The following is a 19,799-nucleotide window of genomic DNA, read 5'->3' on the forward strand; positions in this document are numbered from 1 at the left end:
ACCCTGTGCTATTTCAGCATTTATGACTATACTTATTTACAAATACAACCTTCATTATCGCTCAGAGAAGCTTCTCTGTACAGTCAGTGGCAGTGAATAAAAAGACTCTTGGCTACTTACAGTGCCAAGCAAAAGTAATGGTGGATGTTCAGCCCTAATCAGGACTAATCTCCATCTAAGGTGTGGAGATATGGTAGATAAATGGTGGAGATAATTTAGTGATAATTTAAAGATAGAGAGAAACTAGGTGTGGGAGTGCACATCTTTAGTCCCAGCAGTTGGGAGACAAAAGCATTTTGTATCTTTGAGTTTAAATAATCAACCTGGTCTACATAGTGAATTATAGGACAAAGGAGGCTACATAATGGGGTCCTGTTTCAGATAATCAATCAATCAATCAATCAATCAATCAATCAATCAATCAATAAATCAGTCAGTCAACCAGTCAGCCAATCAATCAGTCAATCAAAACCAATCACTAAGCAGAGACAGGTAGAGGAATGGCAAACTGCAGTCTTTTAGGCATAACATAGATACTTCTATTATATCCATATAGCGGGCTCTGATTTCCTGCAACAGGTCTTTATTTTAAAATGACATTTACCCTGCATCTCTTAATTTTAGTCATTGCATAATTAGTTCTAGAACATCAATTATTCATCCTGTATTCAGTGTTAATTGACTATTATCACTCAGTATATACTTCAAGGAAATCACTTTGTTAGTTTACTTAGAGCATCAATTTCTGTAGAAATGGAAACAAGTATGCACTTCGGGAGTTACAATACCAGATGTCTCTGTATCTCAATGCCAAGGAAGTATGTTACTGAAAGAATCAACCATTTTAGGTTTCATATGGAGTGAAGTTTATTTGAAGTTATGGAATTTTTTTTCACTTTTTTATCAAATATAATCTTCATTTATGTTTCAAATGCTAAAACCTTTCCTGTTTTCCCCCTTCCCTGAAAACTCCCAATCCCTCCTCCCACCCCCTGCCTCCAAGTATATGCTCCTCCACCTGACCCACTCCCACCCTTGATTTCCCTTTGTTGGGGCATCTATTGAGCCTTCACAGGACCAAGGACCTCTCCTCCCACTGATGCTCAACAAGGCATTTCTCTGCCACACTTTTGACTGGAACCATGTGTACCCCTTAGTTGATGGTTTAGTCCCTGGGATTCCTGGGGCATCTGGGTGGTTGACATTGTTGTTCTTCCCATGGGGCTGTAAACCCTTTCAGTTCCTCCAGTCAGCCCTCCATCTCCTCTATTGCGGACCCCACGCTCAGTCCAATAGTTGGCTGCTAGCTTCTGCCTCTGTATGTGTAAGGCTCTGGCAGGGCCCTTCCAGAGACAACCATGACATGCTCCTTTAGGTATGCACTTCTTGTTGTCCAAAAGAGGGTCGGGCTTTGGTGACTGTTTATAGGATGAATCCCAGTAGGGCCGTCTCTGGGCGGCCTTTTCTTCAGTCTCTGCTTCACACTTTGTCCAACATTGCTCCCCTGAGCATTTTGTTGCCTTTTTCAGCGGAACCAAAGCACTGCCACTTCAGTCCTCCTTCTTGAGCTTCCTGTGGTTTGTGAATTGTAACTTGTTTATTTTGAGCTTTTGGACTAACATCCAGTTATCAGTTGAGTGCATACCATGTGTGTTCTTTTGTGATTGGGGTAACTCACTCAGGATGACACTTTCTAGTTCCATCCATTTGCCTAAGAATTTCATGAAATGTACAGAATTATGAACATAAAACTTCTTCAAAATAAGAATGATAACATATACTCCTTTCCTAGAATTTTCATTCACTTTCTTTCTGACTCTCTTGAGGCTATTTACCAGAAATATTTCAAAGGACAGCCTTGACTTCCAAGCTCTCTACCTATAACCCTGCTTTCTACAGGTCTTCTGTGGGCCTTGTAATTCAAAATTAGTAAGGACTAAATTTCACTTGGTTATTAGAAAACTTGTCTCTGATAGTTCAAATCTGGCAAGTAACGTTCCCCTTCAAATTCTAAAAGGAGTTTTAAAAATTTCTATTTATGTTTTGACAATTGTTAATGACTATCCAGCACCATAGATATAGCTACAGTACACTCCTAAGACTTGGGGAAGAATCCCAAGAGGGGGTGATGAGCAGTAAGATTCTAAGAGCCTGAGAACCCGAATGCTGGCTTACCTTTTATTCCTATTGAAAATGAATCAAAGATTTTAATAAAAGCATCAGTTTGGAAGAATTTTTCCTTTTCAAATACCTGTAGATTCAACTCTTTCTTCTCACTAATTTATAAAAGTTTTTATTAGATTTTGTTTTTACCTATTTCATTATATTGAAATATATTATTGCTATTCTATCTCCAAGTTTTGGGTTTTCCATTTTAAATTATTAGTACCACTAAATTTTTTAAAAGTTTTAATATTAAATGTTACATTAAAATAATCTCATAGATTCTCCCAATTTCTTTACCTTAATCTTAGTTTTCACCCTCATTTTGCAGCATCCCTTGCCTATCCTTCTTGGTGTTTTATTCTGTTTTTTTTTTTTCCTGTAATGAACTTTCTGCTTTCTTATACTTGAGATGAAAATAATACTCAGTCTTCACGTTTAACTAGCACTTAGGTTAAACTCCAAAAGCCTGACAATTCAAGCTAAGGTTAGTTTATTCAGTTCAATATCAGTGTAATACTTTTCACATATCTTGACTCCAGTGTTCCTGTGACATGTTATTAAATGAATTAACTATATTTGGCTTTGATATGTCTGGAGATATACAATATTGAGTCTGAATTAATTTTAATTTCATTCTCATAGGATTATATAGTATTTGTTTGTTAAGACTTTTATGTAAATTACTGTTTGTAACTATATCTATCCCATCCCATTCCCTCCCCTTAATTCTTTACTATCATCCCCCTTCTTCTTTTTCCATATAACTTTATTTACTCTTTCAAAAATGCTAATGAGTTGATGAGAGTAGGGATATCTGCTGGAACATAGGAGGCCCATGAAGGAAACCTATTCCCCCACACTGTCAGCCATTACTTGCCAATAGCTTCTTAACCAGGAGTGGAGTTCATGAGCACCCACCTCCCTTATCATGCTGGGATTTTGGCTGGCTTGATCTTGTGCTTCTACAGTAGTAGGTCTCCAGATGGCTTTTTTCAAAGTTCTTTCATGTTATTCCTTCCCTATTCTACCTTGCCCTCACGCTAAGGTCTCTCACCCTAATTGACCATTGCTGTTCTTCTATTTATCTTTCTCTCTTAATACCATCTACCTTGTATCCCTGTTCCCTAAAAATACTCATCACTGTGGTCATTTTCTAGTTGCCTGACCGTGGTGGGTACTTCAGTTTTAAATAACTTATGATTCAAAGCTCTTATCCTTATATGGGAGAGAACATAGTGTTTTTCTTTCTAGATCTTGGTGTTAAACTCATTCAATATGATCTTTTCTAGTTTACCTGCAAATTTTCATGGGTTCAGTTTTCTTTACAGCTGGCTAGAAATTTATTGAATATGTTTTCATTGTCCATTTATCATTTGAAAGACATTTAGATTGTTTCCACTTTCTGGTTACTATGAACAGGACAGCAATGAGTTTGTTTGAATAAATGTCTCTGGAACAGGCTGTCTCTGGCGTAGGCTGTTGAGCTAGCAGCCACAAATTGATAAAACATGTTCCTTGTCTTTTTGGATCTATGTGACTTCACTTGGTATTCTAATTCTATGAATTTGCCCATAAAATTTATGATTTCATTGCCACTTACTAATGAGTAGTTTTGGGTTGTGTATAGTACCACATTATCATCATCTAGCTCATCAGTAGACGGCCATTAGATGGATTCCATCTCCTCATTATTGTGAATAGAGAATGTGTGGCCTGGCAAGTGCCCGTGGAGTAGAAGGTTGAGTCTTCTGGACATACAAAGAACTGTAGAGCTGAGTCGTATGATAGATACTTCTACTTTTGGCTTTTTTGAGAATTCCATACATTTCTATTATGACATCTTAAGTTTGCATTTTTCACAAAGGTGAATGAGGGTCTCATTTCCCCACATCCTTACTTGTATTTGTTCTTGTTTGTTGTTTTAGTCTCTGCCATTTTGACTGGGGTAAGATGCAAATACTTTTACTCAAAGTATTTTTAATTTGCATTTCCCTTTTTTGTCCTTGGTCTTTCTTTATTAAATTTACTTTGTTTGCTACTGGGATGAAGATTCTTAAACATTTTCACTTTGTACTGTCTTATTCAACTAAACAATGGATAAGTATGTTAATAGTTATGAATATTTTTCACCCCTTTACATTCTTTTTAGAATTCTATTTTTAGTACCATCCCCTAATTTTTAATTAGGTTGTTTTTGATGATTTCATTTTTGTGTTCTTTGTATATTCTAGATATTAACCATATGTCAAATGTATAGCTGGTATATACTTTCCCCATTTTGTAGGCTATCTCTTCACTAGAATAATGATGTCTTTTGCAGCATAGAAGATTTTAGTTTCATGTGATCTCATTTGTCAGTTATTGGTTTTAATGCATGTGCTGTATGTGTTCTGTTAATAAATTCCTTCCCTGTGCATGTATGTTGAAGACTATTCTTTTTTACCCCCTCCTAACAGATTTAAGGTATCATTCCTGTGTTGGCATCCTTGATCTATTTGGAATTTAGTTTTCTGTAGAGTGAGAGACAAGAATATAGTTTTGTTCTAAATGAAATTATTTAGTTTTACCAGCACCATTTAAAAAAATGCTGTCCTTTTTCCAGTATGTAGTTTTGGTTTCCATTTTGCCAAAATTTAGGTAGTTTTAGGAACATAGGCTTATATTTGTGTTTTCCATTCTATTCCATTATTCAAGTGTCTATTTTTATGACTGTGTCATATTGTTTTTATTGTAATAGTTATATAGCAGGACTTGCAATCATGGGCAGCTATACTTTTTTATTGTTAATGATTAATTTGGCATCCTGGTTCTTTTGTGTCTGCATTTATGTTTTGAGATTATGTTTTCAACCTCTGTGATAAATTGGATGCATTGGAATTTTGATGGTGTTCATTGAAACTGTAGATTTTTTTTTGGTTGGGGGGTGGGATGGTGATTTTCATTGTTTCAATCTCACCAGTACATGAGACAAATTTCCAGCTTCTGGGATCATCTTTAGTTTCTTTTTTTTTGTGCTTTAAAGCTTTCATTGTCCAAGGCTTTTACTTCTTTGGTTATATTTATTCCAGATTTTTAATTTTGATGCTATTGTATATGGGATTGTTTCCCTGATTTCTTTTCCTTTCTTTTTTTGTTATGTTTAATATGTTTATATGTTAAGGCTCTATGTTAAAACTCCCAGGTCATATAAACATGTTGAGTAAAGTAGGAAGATACAAAATTGACATAGAGCCTTAACATCTTCATATATAGAATTGTATCATCTTCAAATAGAAGTATTTTGATTGTTTCCTTTCTTACTTTTATCCTTGTGTCTTACTGCTTTAGCTAGGACATTTTGCACTATTTTGAACAGGAGTAAAGAGAGTGGACATTATTATCCAGTTCCTAATTTTAGTGGCGATGCCTTGAGTTTTTCATCATCTTACTGGCTGTAAGCTTGGACTACCTGTATTATGTTGAACTATGTCCCTTGTATTCCTAGATTCTCGGGATTTTATGAAATGTGAGATTTTGTTAAAGGCCTTTCCTTTGGATGGAGGCTTGCATTGACTCTGTGTATTCCTTTCTATAGTACATCTCTTTTCACCATTGCTAATAATGCTGATCTAGTGAGCATGGATGATCTATTTTCGCTGTGTTCCTCAATCTATTTCTTCAGTGTTTCAAAATTTTCATTGCAAAGGTCTTTCAATTCTTTAAGGTTTTTACCAAAGTATATTACTTTTTGAGGCTATTGTGAATAGTAGGGTTTAATCTTTTTTAAAACCATGAATTATCCTTGTTCATTTCTAGTAATCATTTTAAAGTCTACCATGCATGATCTAAGACTGTCTTTACAAATTTGACTTAATCTTAATGTTCTGTTGCATATAAATATATATAGCATTTTTCATTATGATTCTGGATCATGCTTAGCATAGTGTGACTTGTTTGGTATAAATTTGAATATTTAATCCTTTTTCATTTGAGCCATTAAATATACTTGGGGTTAAAATATGTATCCTATTTTTTCCTATTTGTCTATCATGGTTTTGATTTTGTTTCCTTCTTTTTCCTTGTCTTTTATTTAAGTAAATAAAATGTTGCTACTATATTTTCAAATATGTTTTCATAAGACCATAATATGAATCATAGTTGAAGTATTTTAGGAAAATAGATATATAGTTATGGTGTAATGAAAGAAAAATATAGTCAGAAGTCTTCATTTCAAAGTCTTTTTCTGATGCTTTAAAGTATGAATTTAAATTCTCACTAAGTACTTAGGGGTTTTAGGTTCATCATTATCGGGTCAAGGTGAAAATTTAGTAATATAAACAAAAAGATTTTGAAAATTCACATTTCTGGAGAGCCTGTTACATTATTATTCAGAACTCTGTACATAGTTACACATTTTTTAAAGAGAATTATTTATTTATTTTATGTATGTGACTACACTCTCTCTGTCTTCAGACACACCAGAAGAGGGCATCAGATTCTGTTACAGATGGTTGTAAGCCACCATGTGATTGCTGGAAATTGAAATCAGGAGCTCTGGAAGAGCTGAGTCAGTGCTTGTAATCACTGAACCATCTCTCCAGCCCTACATAGTAACAATTTAAAGAATTCTTTTTCTGAAATTGATATATTCTGTCCAGCTGTTAAAACAAATGGAATATATGCTCTTCTTTAATATTGGAATGAACATTAATATGTAATTTTTAGAATATGAAATTTTGAAGTTTCCAAAACTTTTTTAGTAATGGCGTATATCAAGCACAATGATTTAAAATATACTACCATTTATATTTCTTTTTTTCCCATTTATATTTCTGTGTTGCATATGCTAGGTTTGTTCTATAAACAGCTGTAGAGTTTTGTAGAGGTTAGAGATTTGTTATTTGTATTCAAATCATTTGTGACTCCTATTAAGTTACTTATTATATAAGTTTGGAGTTGTTTTAGTTATTTATTCTGTCTTTCTTGTATGTAAAATGAGATAGCAACAGTGCCTCATTCATGAAAGTTGTTCTGAGTGTTTTTTTAACAAAGTATTTTTTATTTGATATATTCTTTGTTTGCATTTCAAATGATTTCCCCTTTCCTGGTTCCTGCCCCCCAAGTCCCATAAGCCATCTCCCCTACCCTTATTCTCTTGTTCTCCAATTAACCCCCTCCTGCTTCCCTGTCCTGGCCTTCCCCTATACTGCTGCATCAAGCATTTCCAGGACTAGGGGCCTCTTTTCCTTTTGATGTCCATCAAGGCCATCCTCAGCTGCCTATGCATCTGGAACCATGGGTAACACTGTGTGTATTATCTAGTTGATGTTTTTGTCCCCGGGACCTCTGGGAGTACTGGGTGACTCAGATTATTGTTCCTCCTATGACGCTGCAAACCCGTTAGCTCCTTGGGTCCTTTCTCTAACTCCCCCATTGGGGACCCTGTGCTCAGTTCAACAGCTGGCTGAGAGTGTCCCCCTCTGTATTTGTCATGCAATAGCAGAGCCTCCTAGGTGACAACTATATCCAGCTCCAGTCAGCAAGTACTTGTGGGCATCGAAAATATTGTCTGGGTTTTGTAGCTGTATATGGGATGGATCCCTAGCTGGGGTAGTCTCTGGATGGTCTTTACCTCAGTCTTTGCTCCACACTTTGTCTCCGTATCTCCTTCTGTGGGTATTTCATTCCCCCTTCTAAGAAGGACCATACTTTGTTCTTCCTTCTTCTTGGGCATCATTTGATATATGAATTGTGCCTTGGGTATTCCAAGCTTCTGGGCTAATATCCACTTATCAGTGAGTGCATACCATGCGTGGTTTCTTTATTATTACGTTACCCTCACTTAGGATGATATTTTCCAGTTCCACCCATTTGCCTAAGAATTTCATGAATTCATTGTTTTTAATAGCTGAGTAGTATTCCATTGTGTAAATATACCACATTTTCTCTATTTATTGATTTCATTGATTAACATCTGGGTTCTTTCAAGCTTCTGGCTATTATAAATAAGGCTGCTGTGAACTTAGTTGATCATGTGTCCTTATTGCATGCTGGGGAATTCCAGGAGTGGTATAACAGGGTCCTTCGATAGTATCGATAGCCAAGTTTTCTGAGGAACTGCCAGACTGACTTCCAGAGTGGTTGTACCAGCTTGCAATCCCACCAGCAGTGGAAGAGGGTTCCTCTTTCTCCACATCCTTACCAGCCCCTGCTGTCTCCTGAGTTTTTGATGTTAGCCATTCTGACTGGTGTGAGGTGAAATCTCAGGGTTGTTTGATATGCTTTTCCCTGATGACTAAGGATGTTGAACATTTCTTTAGGCGCTTTTTAGCCATTTGATATTGCGCAGGTCAAAATTGTTTGTTTAGCACTGTATCCCATTTTTAATAGAGTTATTTGGCTCTCTGCTGTCTAACTTCTTCAGTTCTTTCTATATATTGGATATTAGTCTTCTGTCTGATGTAGGGTTGGTAAAGATCTTTTCCCAATTTGTTGGTTGATGTTTTGTTCTATTGACAGTGTCCTTTGCCTTATAGAAACTTTGTAATTTTATGAGGTCTCATTTGTCAATTCTTGATCTTAGAGCATAAGCTATTGGTGTTCTCTCCATGGAATTTTCCCCTATGCCCATGTGCTCATTGGTCTTCTCCAGTTTCTTTTCTATTAGTTTCAATGTGTCTGGTTTTATGTGGAGGTTCTTGATCCACTTGGACTTGAGATTAGTACAAAGAGGTAAAAATGGATTGATTTGCATTCTTCTGCATGCTAGCTGCCAGTTGAACCAGCACCATTGTTAAAAAGCCTATCTTTTTTTCCCCACTGGATGGTTTTAGCTCCTTTGTCAAATATCAAGTGACCATAGGTGTGTGGGTTAATTTCTGGATCTTCAATTCTATTCCATTGATCTACCTGCCTGTCAGTGTTCCAGTACCATGCAGTTTTTAACACTATTGCTCTGTAGTACTGCTTGAGCTCTGGGATACTGATTCCCCAAGAAGTTCTTTTACTGTTGAGAATATTTTTAGATATCCTGGGGTTTTTGTTATTCCAGATGAATTTGAGAATTGCTCTTTCTAACTCTATGAAGAATTGAGTTGGGATTTTGATGAGGATAGCATTGAATCTGTATATTGCTTTTGGCAAGATGACCATTTTTACTATATTAATCCTGCCAATCCACAAGAATGGGATTTCTTTCCATCTTCTGAGGTCTTCTTTCATTTCTTTCTTCAGAGACTTGGAGTTCTTGTCATAGAGATCTTTCACTTGTTTGGTTAGAGTCAAACCAAGATACTTTATCTTGTTTGTGACTATTATGAAGGGTGTCATTTCCCTAATTTCTTTCTCAGTCTGTTTATCCTTTGAGTATAGGAAGGCTACTGATTTGTTTGAGTTAATTTTGTATCTGGCCACTTTGATGAAGTTGTTTATCAGCTGTAGGAGTTCTCTGGTGGAGTTTTTTTGGGTCGCTTAAGTATATTATCATATCATTTGCAAATAGTGATAATTTGACTTCTTCCTTTCCAATTTTTATCCCGTTGACCTCCTTTTGTTGTCTATTTTCTCTAGCTAGAACTTCAAGTACTATATTGAATAAATATGGAGGAGAGAGAGAGAGAGAGAGAGAGAGAGAGAGAGAGAGAGAGAGAGAGAGAGAGAGAGAGAGAGAGAGAGAGAGAGCAGCCTTGTCTAGTCCCTGATTTTAGTGAGATTGCTTCAAGCTTCTTGTTCTGAGGTTTAAACTGATCATTTTACTTAACCTTCAAGGCAGTCTATATCATACCTTAAAATCTAGAATTATTAATTTTTTACTAAAAATAATTTCTTAATTGCTTCAAAATTAAATTGCACATTTTCTTCTTTAATGCAGAAACAACTACTGATACTTCATTTTCCTGTATTTTTTATATTATTATATTTTAAATTTTTTTGGGTATGTGTGAATTGGTGGTTGTATGACAAGACATATGTGGATCCTGGTATTGAACTCATTGTTAGCCTCAGTACCACACATCTTTACACACTGAGCCATCTTTCCAGTCTAATACATATTGATAAAAAAATTGGAAATTTTTAAATGTATTTTCCACGTTCACTCAGAAAATATAAAACTAAACTAAATCATTTGACCTCATATTTATTGTCATTATGTAATAAATGCTGTCTTAAAAGCAAGTCTTAATAAACATTTCAATGATAAAAATTTAAAGAACCATTTGTATATAAGAATCTTCTTGAGGAATATGAAAACAATGGAAAGAAAATTATAGGCAAGTCTTTGGCCTTGATTAGTTCATATATAGCTCTTTTGTGAAATTGAACAAGGTTCAACATACTAGAAGAAGATTTATTCTACCCTTGTTGTTTTCTCAGTAGGAAATTGTAGTAAATGATTTATACCTCTGTTTGTTGGGATATACTAGAAGAAGATTTATTCTACCCTCATTTTTTTCTCACTAGGAAACTGTAGTATATGATTTAGTCCTCAGTTTTTTGGGACATATAGTCTTCATAATCCAACCCTGCTTGTTGCACAAAGGGTCTAGACCATAAAGGCCAGGAAGAGATGCCTGTACTACAACCTGGATTATCTGAAAGTCTTCCTTACTTTAAACTGCACCCAGAGTTCCTAGCGATAAGACCATGTCTGTTGAGAAATCTCAGTTTAGTTCTATACCACAGTTTTTGTTTGGATTGTTTGTTTTCTTGGTGATTAGTTTCTTGAATTCTTTATATATTTTGGATATTAGCCCTCTTTCAGATGTGGGGTTAGTAAAGATAATTTTCACAATCTGTAGGTTGCTGATTTGTATTATTGACTGTCATTTGCCTTATAGAAGCTTTCCTGTTTCATGAGTTCCCATTTATAAATTCTTGATCTTAGAGCATGAGCCATTGGAGTTCTGTTTAGGACATTCTCCCCCATGCCAGTGAGTTCAAGGCTCTTTCCCATTTCTTTCCTATTAGATTCAGTGTATCTGGTTTTATGTTGAGGTCCTTGATCTACTTGGACTTGAGTTTTGTGCAAGATGACAAATATGGGTCTCTTTTCATTTTTCTATGTACAGACAGACAGTTAGACCAGTACCATTTATTGAAGATGCTTTTTTTTTTCCATTGTATTTTTTTTTTTTTTTGGCGTCTTTGTCAAAGATCAAGTGTCTGAAAGTGTGTGATTTTATTTCTGGGTCTTCAATTCTGTTCTATTGATCAACATGTCTGTCTCTGTACCAGTACCATGCAGTTTTTATCATTATTGCTCTGTAGTAAAGCTTGAGGTCAGGGATGGTGATTCCCCCTGAAGTTCTTTTATTGTTAAAAATCATTTTCGCTATTTTGGGTTTTTTGCCTTTCCAGATGACTTTTTTTGAAAAGCATGTTCTTTTATTGAAAAAGGAAGTAAAAACATTTTATGATAAAATTAAAGATTTACGTGGAAAATATTTCTGATAAGATAGAAGAGTTGAGAATTGCTCTTTCCATGTCTTTGAAGAATTTTGTTGGGATTTTGATGGGGATTGCATTGAATCAATAGATTGCATTTGGTAGAATAGCCATTTTTACTATGTTAATTTTGCCAATCCATGAGCATGGGAGATCTCTCCATTTTCTGAGATCTTTGATTTCTTTCTTGAGAGACTTGAAGTTATTGTCATGCAGGTCTTTCACTTGTTTAGTTAGAGTTACCCCAAGATATTTTATGCTATTTGTGGCTATTGTGAAGGGAGTTATTTCCCTAATTTCTTTCTCAGCCTGTTTATCATTAGTTTAAAGGAATGATACTGATTTATTTAAATTAATTTCATATTTGGCCACTTTGCTGAAGTTGTTTATCAGCTGGAAAAGTTCTCTGATAGAATTTTTGGTAATGCTTATGCATACTATCATATCATCTGCAAATAGTGATACCTTTATTCCTTCATTGCCAATTTGTATCCCCTTGACCTCTTTTTCTTGTTTTATTATTCTATCTAGCACTTTGAGTACTACATTGAATAGCTGTGGCAAGAGTGGGCATCCTTGTCTTGTCCACGATTTCAGTGGGGTGACCCTGTAGGAAGTCCAGCAGTCTCAATTAATCTGGATCCCTGAGATCTCTCACACACTGGACCACCAAATAGGCAGCATACAACAGCTGATGTGATGCCCCCAACACACATACAGTAGAGGACTGCCGGGTCTATGTTCATTCAGAGATGATGCACCTAACACTCAAGAGACTGGAGGCCCCAGGGAGTTTAGAAGTCAGGTAGGGTGGGAGGCGGGGACATCCACATGGAGACAGAGGCTTGGGGAGGAGGTATGGGATGTCGGACAGTCGGTAGACGATTGGTGGGGGGAATAAAATATGGAGTGTAAAAAATAAAAAAATTAATTAATTAAAAAATAAAATAAAAAGAGGATAAAAAAAAAAAGACCATGGCTGTTTAGCCCAAACATTCTAAACAGTGTCAAACAAAGATCAGGACTAGTATCAGAGCTCATAATATTGTTGAGATGCCTGAATTTCTATTCAAACAATTCTCTTTTGTTTTTTTGTAGGTAACCTCGGCCGGGTTGAACAAGTCTCTGATTTTGAGTATGATCTGTTCATTAGGCCGGACACCTGTAATCCTCGCTTCCGAGTCTGGTTCAACTTTACTGTTGAAAATGTGAAAGAATTACAGGTAAGGTAAATGCGGGCTGTCATTGTGATCTTAGAGAAGGAACCTGTTTTGCTTTCTGTTGTGAAAACTCTGGCTGTAGCAGAGACAGTGAGTAGCGGGTAAAAGGCTGACTTTTTTTTTCCTGATGGGAATGAATTAATGCAAACTTTTATCTCAGAAAAAGTGGGTTGTTTCCTGATTGAATCCTTGTATGTGAAGCTTCCTTGTGGAACATCATAAGGAAACACTGAAGTGCCTCTACCTTTCTGTATTTAAAATGCTGTTGCATCATCTCTGTCAAGATTCAGAAAGACATTTCTCATAGGCTCCATCTCAGAAAAAGCTCTTCTCTTATTCAGTGGGATGTTCATATTTTTAAGGTTGCATAACTCTTGCAACACAGTATCTTCCCTAAAGTGTGTGTCCTTGGGAATCAAAGCAATTTCATTATTTAGTGATTCTGGGAAACTTTGCATTTTTTTGTTCATGTTTAAATTTTATGAATATATCAATCTGCTTTAATCTTGATTTCTTCAGGTTTACCTTCTAACTGCCAGTGGTTCATTGAACTTTTGAAAATTGTTTAGCAAAGTCCAATTCTAATAAATATTGCCACTTTATTCCATTCAAACAGCTACAAATGAACTGAGTGCTCAGAGTGTCCAGGCTCAGTGATCCTATGGTCCTTGTGAGCCATGGAAGTCTGGCCATGAAAAGCACGGCCTCTTCTTCCCTCACATCGTCCTTCTCTACAATACCAGGGAGAAAGTGAGGAGCTTGTTATGTTTCTCTCTGAGTCAGTCAAGGCTGTGTGCATCTCTCTCTTCTTCTCAGTTACAGCTTGACTCGTGTTTTTGGGCCTGGAAGTGCCTGGAGTTCAGGTACCCCTGGGCTCTTCCTTGACACTCTGCTGTTCCCGGCATACTAGCCTTGTGCCAAGAAGTGATTGTGAACCACCAAGGGCCTGTTTCCAATATAATCACATTTGGATCTCTTTGTTACAAGTTCAGGCTTGGGCTCTCCTCCAACCTAACACTGACACAGAAGGATGGGAAGGTAGAGCAGCCCGAACCCTCAGCAGGATTATAGGAAATGAGCCTTCGTGAGGGCATGTCCAGCCTGGCAAGTATCTAATAGAATGATAATTGTAAGCCCACAGGTTGGTGTCCTGAAGCAAGGATGAGCAATCACAAATGGTCTGAGAGTACATCTGAAACAATCAGATTAATCTTTGATTAACTGTTGCTAGGAAGTAGTTAGGGGGTAACTCCAAGGGCAAGCTGAGGTGTTCTGGGTATTTGGGTGCAGCTTGGTTTCAGCTGCAGGTCAAATTCTCAGGTATTTATTTATTTATTTATTTATTTATTTATTTATTTATTTATTTAAAGATAGGGGCCAGTCCCAAAATAGAATAGGTTTGGCCTCTCAGCCTCAGCAGAAGAAACAGGCACAGAGCATTTTCCAACTAATTGTCACAGTTCTCTAGAATACTACAGATACAGTACTGAGGAATATGCAACAGTTTTTGAAGTTTTAGAGGCTACCTGGTGGGAACTGAATGTAGAAAGGTATTTGTATACTGGTAAATATGACATGCCAGAGTCTCAGCATATGGAGAGGTGATCAAGGAACTGAAGCTTACACACAGACCCCTACCTACACCCCGGGCAACTTTATGTCTTGGCCTTGCTTCTTTCTTTCACCTAATCTTACATTACCATGTCTCTAGACAGTTTCCATGGCAATATCATATTCATTCTCCTTTTGGCCACATACAGTGCCTCACCTAACCCTAGGATTATTCCACAAGATAATCAGTCATCTTCAAAATACTTTTCCAAAATCTCTGTTGGCTTCCTGCAAGTATCACTTTATATCAGGAAGTAGCCATATACCCTCTTTTTCTGTTGCTGTTGCTAACTCAGCTTGGTAAGTTATGCTTGTCATGTTTGTCGCATAGACTCCTCTAAAAAGTAAACAACTATTGTACAAACAGTTTATACCAGTGAAGGAAAACTTTCTTAAATGCCTATAAATGTGTCAGGATACTCATGTCTATAAAAAGGACCAACCTTTCTATCTTACATACTTTATATTCTTTTTTATCTGATTTTTTTGTCCAAGAAGTTCAAACTGTTGGGTGGATACAGTGCAAATGGAAGAGCAGGAGCAGGTGAGGATGGAGATATGTGTCTAAACAAGGCAGTGTAGCTGAAAAGAAAGAAAAGCAAAGTGAACTTGAGTTTTTCTTTTGGTGTTACTATGTAGCAGTCAGTGACAATCCCTTCAGTTGTTGTTCAGTATACATTTTATCTGATGATTAGTTGAGGAAATATGCTTTAAATTAATCGTTTTTCATTCATCGGAAAGGACTTTTCAATGCATGTTTTATTAACTATCATTTTTATAAATTTCATTTTTTTGCATAATTTATCAAGCAAGTATTGTAGATTAGTAACAGTAATAGCTTGTGTCTTTTCTTAGTGAGACTGAGACGGTATCTGTAAATATTTGGTAACTTTTATACATATTTGTCATTTTTAAAGAGCATTTCAGATTTTATATTTCCTATGGTAGACTTTTTATAGGGCTGAGAATCAGACTCAGTGTGTGTGCACTGTACAAACACTCCACTTCTGAGCAAGCTGTACCTCAGAGCTTCTGATTTTTTTTCTTATTTTTAATTTTTTTATTGGATATTTTATTTATTTACATTTCAAATGGTATCCACTTTCCTGGTTTCCCCTCTGGAAACCCCTATCCCCTCCCCCTCCCCCTGCTTCTATAAGAGTCCTCCCCCATCTACCCACCCATTCCTCCCTCCCTACCCTGTCATTGAGCCTTAACAGGACCAAGGGCCTCTCCTCCCATTGATACCCAACAAGGCCATCCTCTGCTACATGTTTGGCTAGAGCCATGGGTCCCTCCATGTGTACTCTTTGGTTCATGGTTTAGTCCCTGCAGCTCTGGGAGGTCTGGTTAGTCGATAATGTTGTTCTTCCTATGGGCTTGCAAACCCCTTCACCTCCTTCAGTCCTTTCTCTATCTCCTCCATTGGAGACCCCATGCTCATAGTTTATATTCTTCAGCTTGCCTGTTGTGTCTAAGAAGCCATGAACTGCTAGAAAAGGGACTGATTATTTTTTATTTTATTGTTAAATAAAGACCTAGATCCTGTACTTAGACTGTTTCTTTAATGTTGGGCCAAATTAGGACTAGCCCATGTTTCTTATTCACTTCAGTCTCCATGAATGTTGTCTGTATATCACTTATATAAATTAGTAAAGGAGCAGGAATATGCTTATTTGAAATTTGAGGAAATCAATTCCTTCAGTTGTGCTACCTGGCACAGACCATTGGAAAAGTTCCTCATGCATTTTGAATATTTTTGTTTGATCTAATTTGCATATAGGATGTCCATTTTATTCTTTGAAATCAAATGTCAGAACCATAGTGTGGCAATTTTTCTAGGAATTCAATAATAGAGTATCATAGATGTGTTCTAGGGGGTTCTTTTGATAAGAGAATTGGGTATGTTTATGAATACTTATTTTAAACTTGTCATAGCTGATATTTAATTTGCCTCTCTGAGTTCTAACTACCTAAACAATACTATCATATGCTTGTAACAATCTGAAGCCTTAGGTGTGTTCATCTAGTTTTCTGAGCCTGATGCTTCATTTACTCATTATCTTTCCCTGGCCACTGTCTCATCAACTCTAACCACATTATGAAGTTATGGAAATCTGTGTCAAGAAGGCAAAAAGATCTACTAGACAGATATAGTGTATATCCCTAGCTCACAGGATATTTGTTTTCATGGTTGCTTACATGAAAGAGAATGGTTTTGCTATTAAGTTTGACTTGTGAGATCTGCTTTTATAATATCTCTTCTTATAATCTCTTTCCATATCTCTCCAATTTCCGTTAAAATGGGAGCTGCACGAATGTAATCTCAAGAACCTTATTTGGTGTTTGGTACTAGCAGACGAGAAAATATTAGTCATCACAGGCAGACTCCATTAAATGAATTTTAAAAATCAAAGAATCAAATGTACTGTACATGCAGGCTAGCTCTGGGGTAATTTTCTTTGATGTTTTGAGGAAGAGATAAAAGCTCGGAACATGCACTTCTGTATCACAGGACTGATATTTTAGCCCTGCAAAAGTAGTTGTTAAATAGTACATTTGAAAGAGTTGATAGAAACTAAATGTCCTGGTACCTTTATGAAAAAGTAATTTTTCTCTCTCAAAAACTGATATTAAATATTCTTATGTAGAAATGCATTATTGATGCAGCAGAACACTAAAATTTTAGCCAATAAGAAAAATTGAAACGACATCACTGGGCTATTTAAGCTGTTATCATTCACGTCATATTTTTTTTATATCCTAAATTTATCTTTTCCTTTCCTGATTACAAAAGCAGCCAATGCTGAATGTAATAAACATGGAATATATAGATAATTTTTAGAAGCAGAAAATGAAACACAGACCTATCATTTTCCCTAGTTTGAAGTAAATAATATTAAGTTGGTTACATTCTCTATGCTTAGCTTGGATTATAGTTGATTTGTGTTGTACATATATGTTAATATATTGCTTTTAAGAACCTAAGCATCATTGCAGTTAACTTTATTCCATTAAAATTTTGCAAACATAGCAAATAACTGTTTACCAGAAGACTGATTCCTTGATCTTGAATACAAAGATTTTTGTTTACTTGTATTATTGCAAACAGTATTGTTGAAAACATCTTAATACAGGAAATATTATTCAAATGACATCTTTTGGAAAATTTCCCTGAAGGGAAGCCATTGGACCAAGGCTATGTGTTTCTTAGAGAACCAATTCGTGTTGTTTAAAATCTATTCTATTCTAAAATCTATTCTATTCTATTTTGTTTTCCTATCTGTATGGAATGAGGTGTCTTTCTTTATACTTCTTGATTGGAATTGGCTTTTCTACTCAAGAAGCCATACATCTAGAATTATTTTCTTCACTTCAAGTCCTCACTCAGATAAATAGTTTATGACAAAGTCTCTCAGACCTCTAGTCATAAACAATTAATTGCTTTCTAGTAACAACCTTGTAGAATGGAACGCATCTGCTTTTTTTTTTTTTTTTTTTGTTGTTGTTGTTGTTGTTCGTTTTCCTCTACTTATCAAACCTGTTTTATCTGGGCATGCCCAAAGTTTTTTCTAGATACAAAAAAAGAATAATAATAAGACTTGATGTGACTTCATTTAAATAAGACGGATGTGGCAGCTTTTAACTATAGTCCCAGTTACTTGAGTGGCTACGATATAAAATTATTTTCTTCTCATTAAATATTGATTTGTAATACATGTAGAACTGATTGCTCTTTGGGTTTTACTTTCCAGCTTTGCTAAGGAAGGCATACTGGAGTGATGGGTTCTACTGTGCAGACATGACTCATTGGAAGTCTCTAATATTCTGATCATCAGTGCTGCTCTGATCATAGCTTGAATTATCTCAAAACCCTGTATCTTGAAAATCAGGGCATGCCTCAGAGTGAAGCTATTCACTCAAGTCTTTCATAGGGAGCTTCAATTTTGGGTGCCCATTTTCCAATTTATCTATATTATATTCTATTTCAGCTTGTTGATCTTAGTAACTGGGTGTGTATAGAAGGAGCTATTTCATCATAGCCACGGGGTGGCTTTAAGTGTTGTAAAGGCAGACCTATAATACTCTCTACTTTAGGACTGTGTTATTTCTTTTCAGTAACTTTCTTGTAAATGATCTTTCCTAATTTCAATAGCGTGTTATCATATGTGTGCACGGTTTTTTCTTATAGCCTACTGGCCCAGTGTGATCCTCTACAGATTTATGGAACATTTTTTCTTTGCCAGCCTTTCTATTCTAATATTCTGTTCTGTAATTCTAGCTTTACCGTCTTAAATTCATTCCATGTTCTTCTAAGTTCTATTTTTTCAACCATATCTTGTAATGGTACTTTCTTTATTTTTTAATATTTGTATTATATTTTATTTATTTATATTTCAGTTATTCCCCTCCTACCATTCCTCATCCCATTCCTCCTCCCCCTTGCCTCCAAGAGGGTACCATTCATCCTACCAGACCTTCTCCTTCCCTGGTGCCTCAAATCTCTCCAGGATTAAGAGCATCTTCTCCCACTGATGCCAGACCAGGTAGACCTAATTCTGGTAGGTCTTCCTTTATATGTTACTTGATTTTTTCCCTAACAGGTTTTAATATCCTTTCTTTTTTCTGTGCATTTAGTGCTTTGATTATTATATAACAAGAGGATTCTCTTTTCTGGCCCAATCTATTTGGTGTTCTGTAGGCTTCTTGTACATTCGTGGCCATCCCTTTCTTTAGGTTAGGGAAATTTTCTTCTGTTTTTGTTGAAGATATTTTCTGGACCTTCAAGCTGGGATTCTTCATCAGCTGCTATTCCTTTTATTCTTAGGTTTGATCTTTTCATTGTGTGCAGATATTCCTGGATATTTTAGATTAGGAGCTTTTTTATGCTTTGTATTTTCTTTGACCTGTGTGTCAATCTTTTCTATGGTGTCTTCTGTGCTTAATTTCTCCTGTCTTATGTATTCTGTTGGTATGCTTATATCTGTAGCTCCTGATCCCTTTCCTAAGTTGACCATCTCCAGGGTTCCTTCCCTTCATGTTTCCTTTATTGTTTCCATTTCCATTTTTAATTCTTGGACTGTTTTGATTGTAGTTTCACGTATTTCTTTAAGGAATTTATTTCTTCTTTCAGGGCTTTGACATGTTTATCTGTGTTTTCTTGTATTTCTTCAAGGGAATTCTTTATATTCTACTTAAAGGCTTAACTTCATTATTCCATTGTTCATGTGCTTTATGGTAGCCAAGACTTTCGATGGTGGGAGAACTGGGTTCTGATGATGCCAAATTTCATTGGGTTCTGTTGCTTAAGATCTTGTACTTGCCTCTGGTCATCTGGTTCTCACTAGTATTAACTATCCTGGATGTCTCTGCCTGGGA

The 19,799-nt window shown here is 36.0% G+C and overlaps 1 protein-coding gene across 1 annotated transcript in view; it reads left to right on the forward strand.

Annotated features, from left to right (window-relative positions):
* Window positions 1-19,799, forward strand: part of Agbl4 (AGBL carboxypeptidase 4) — a 1,251,089-nt gene that overhangs the window by 184,183 nt on the left and 1,047,107 nt on the right. The window contains exon 3 of the mRNA XM_052175823.1: window positions 12,688-12,812. Coding sequence (XP_052031783.1) covers window positions 12,688-12,812 — 125 coding nt within the window. The remainder of the gene's footprint in view (window positions 1-12,687; window positions 12,813-19,799) is intronic.

This window comes from Apodemus sylvaticus, chromosome 3 (assembly GCF_947179515.1).
Source record: "Apodemus sylvaticus chromosome 3, mApoSyl1.1, whole genome shotgun sequence".
Classification (NCBI taxonomy): Eukaryota; Metazoa; Chordata; class Mammalia; order Rodentia; family Muridae; genus Apodemus; species Apodemus sylvaticus.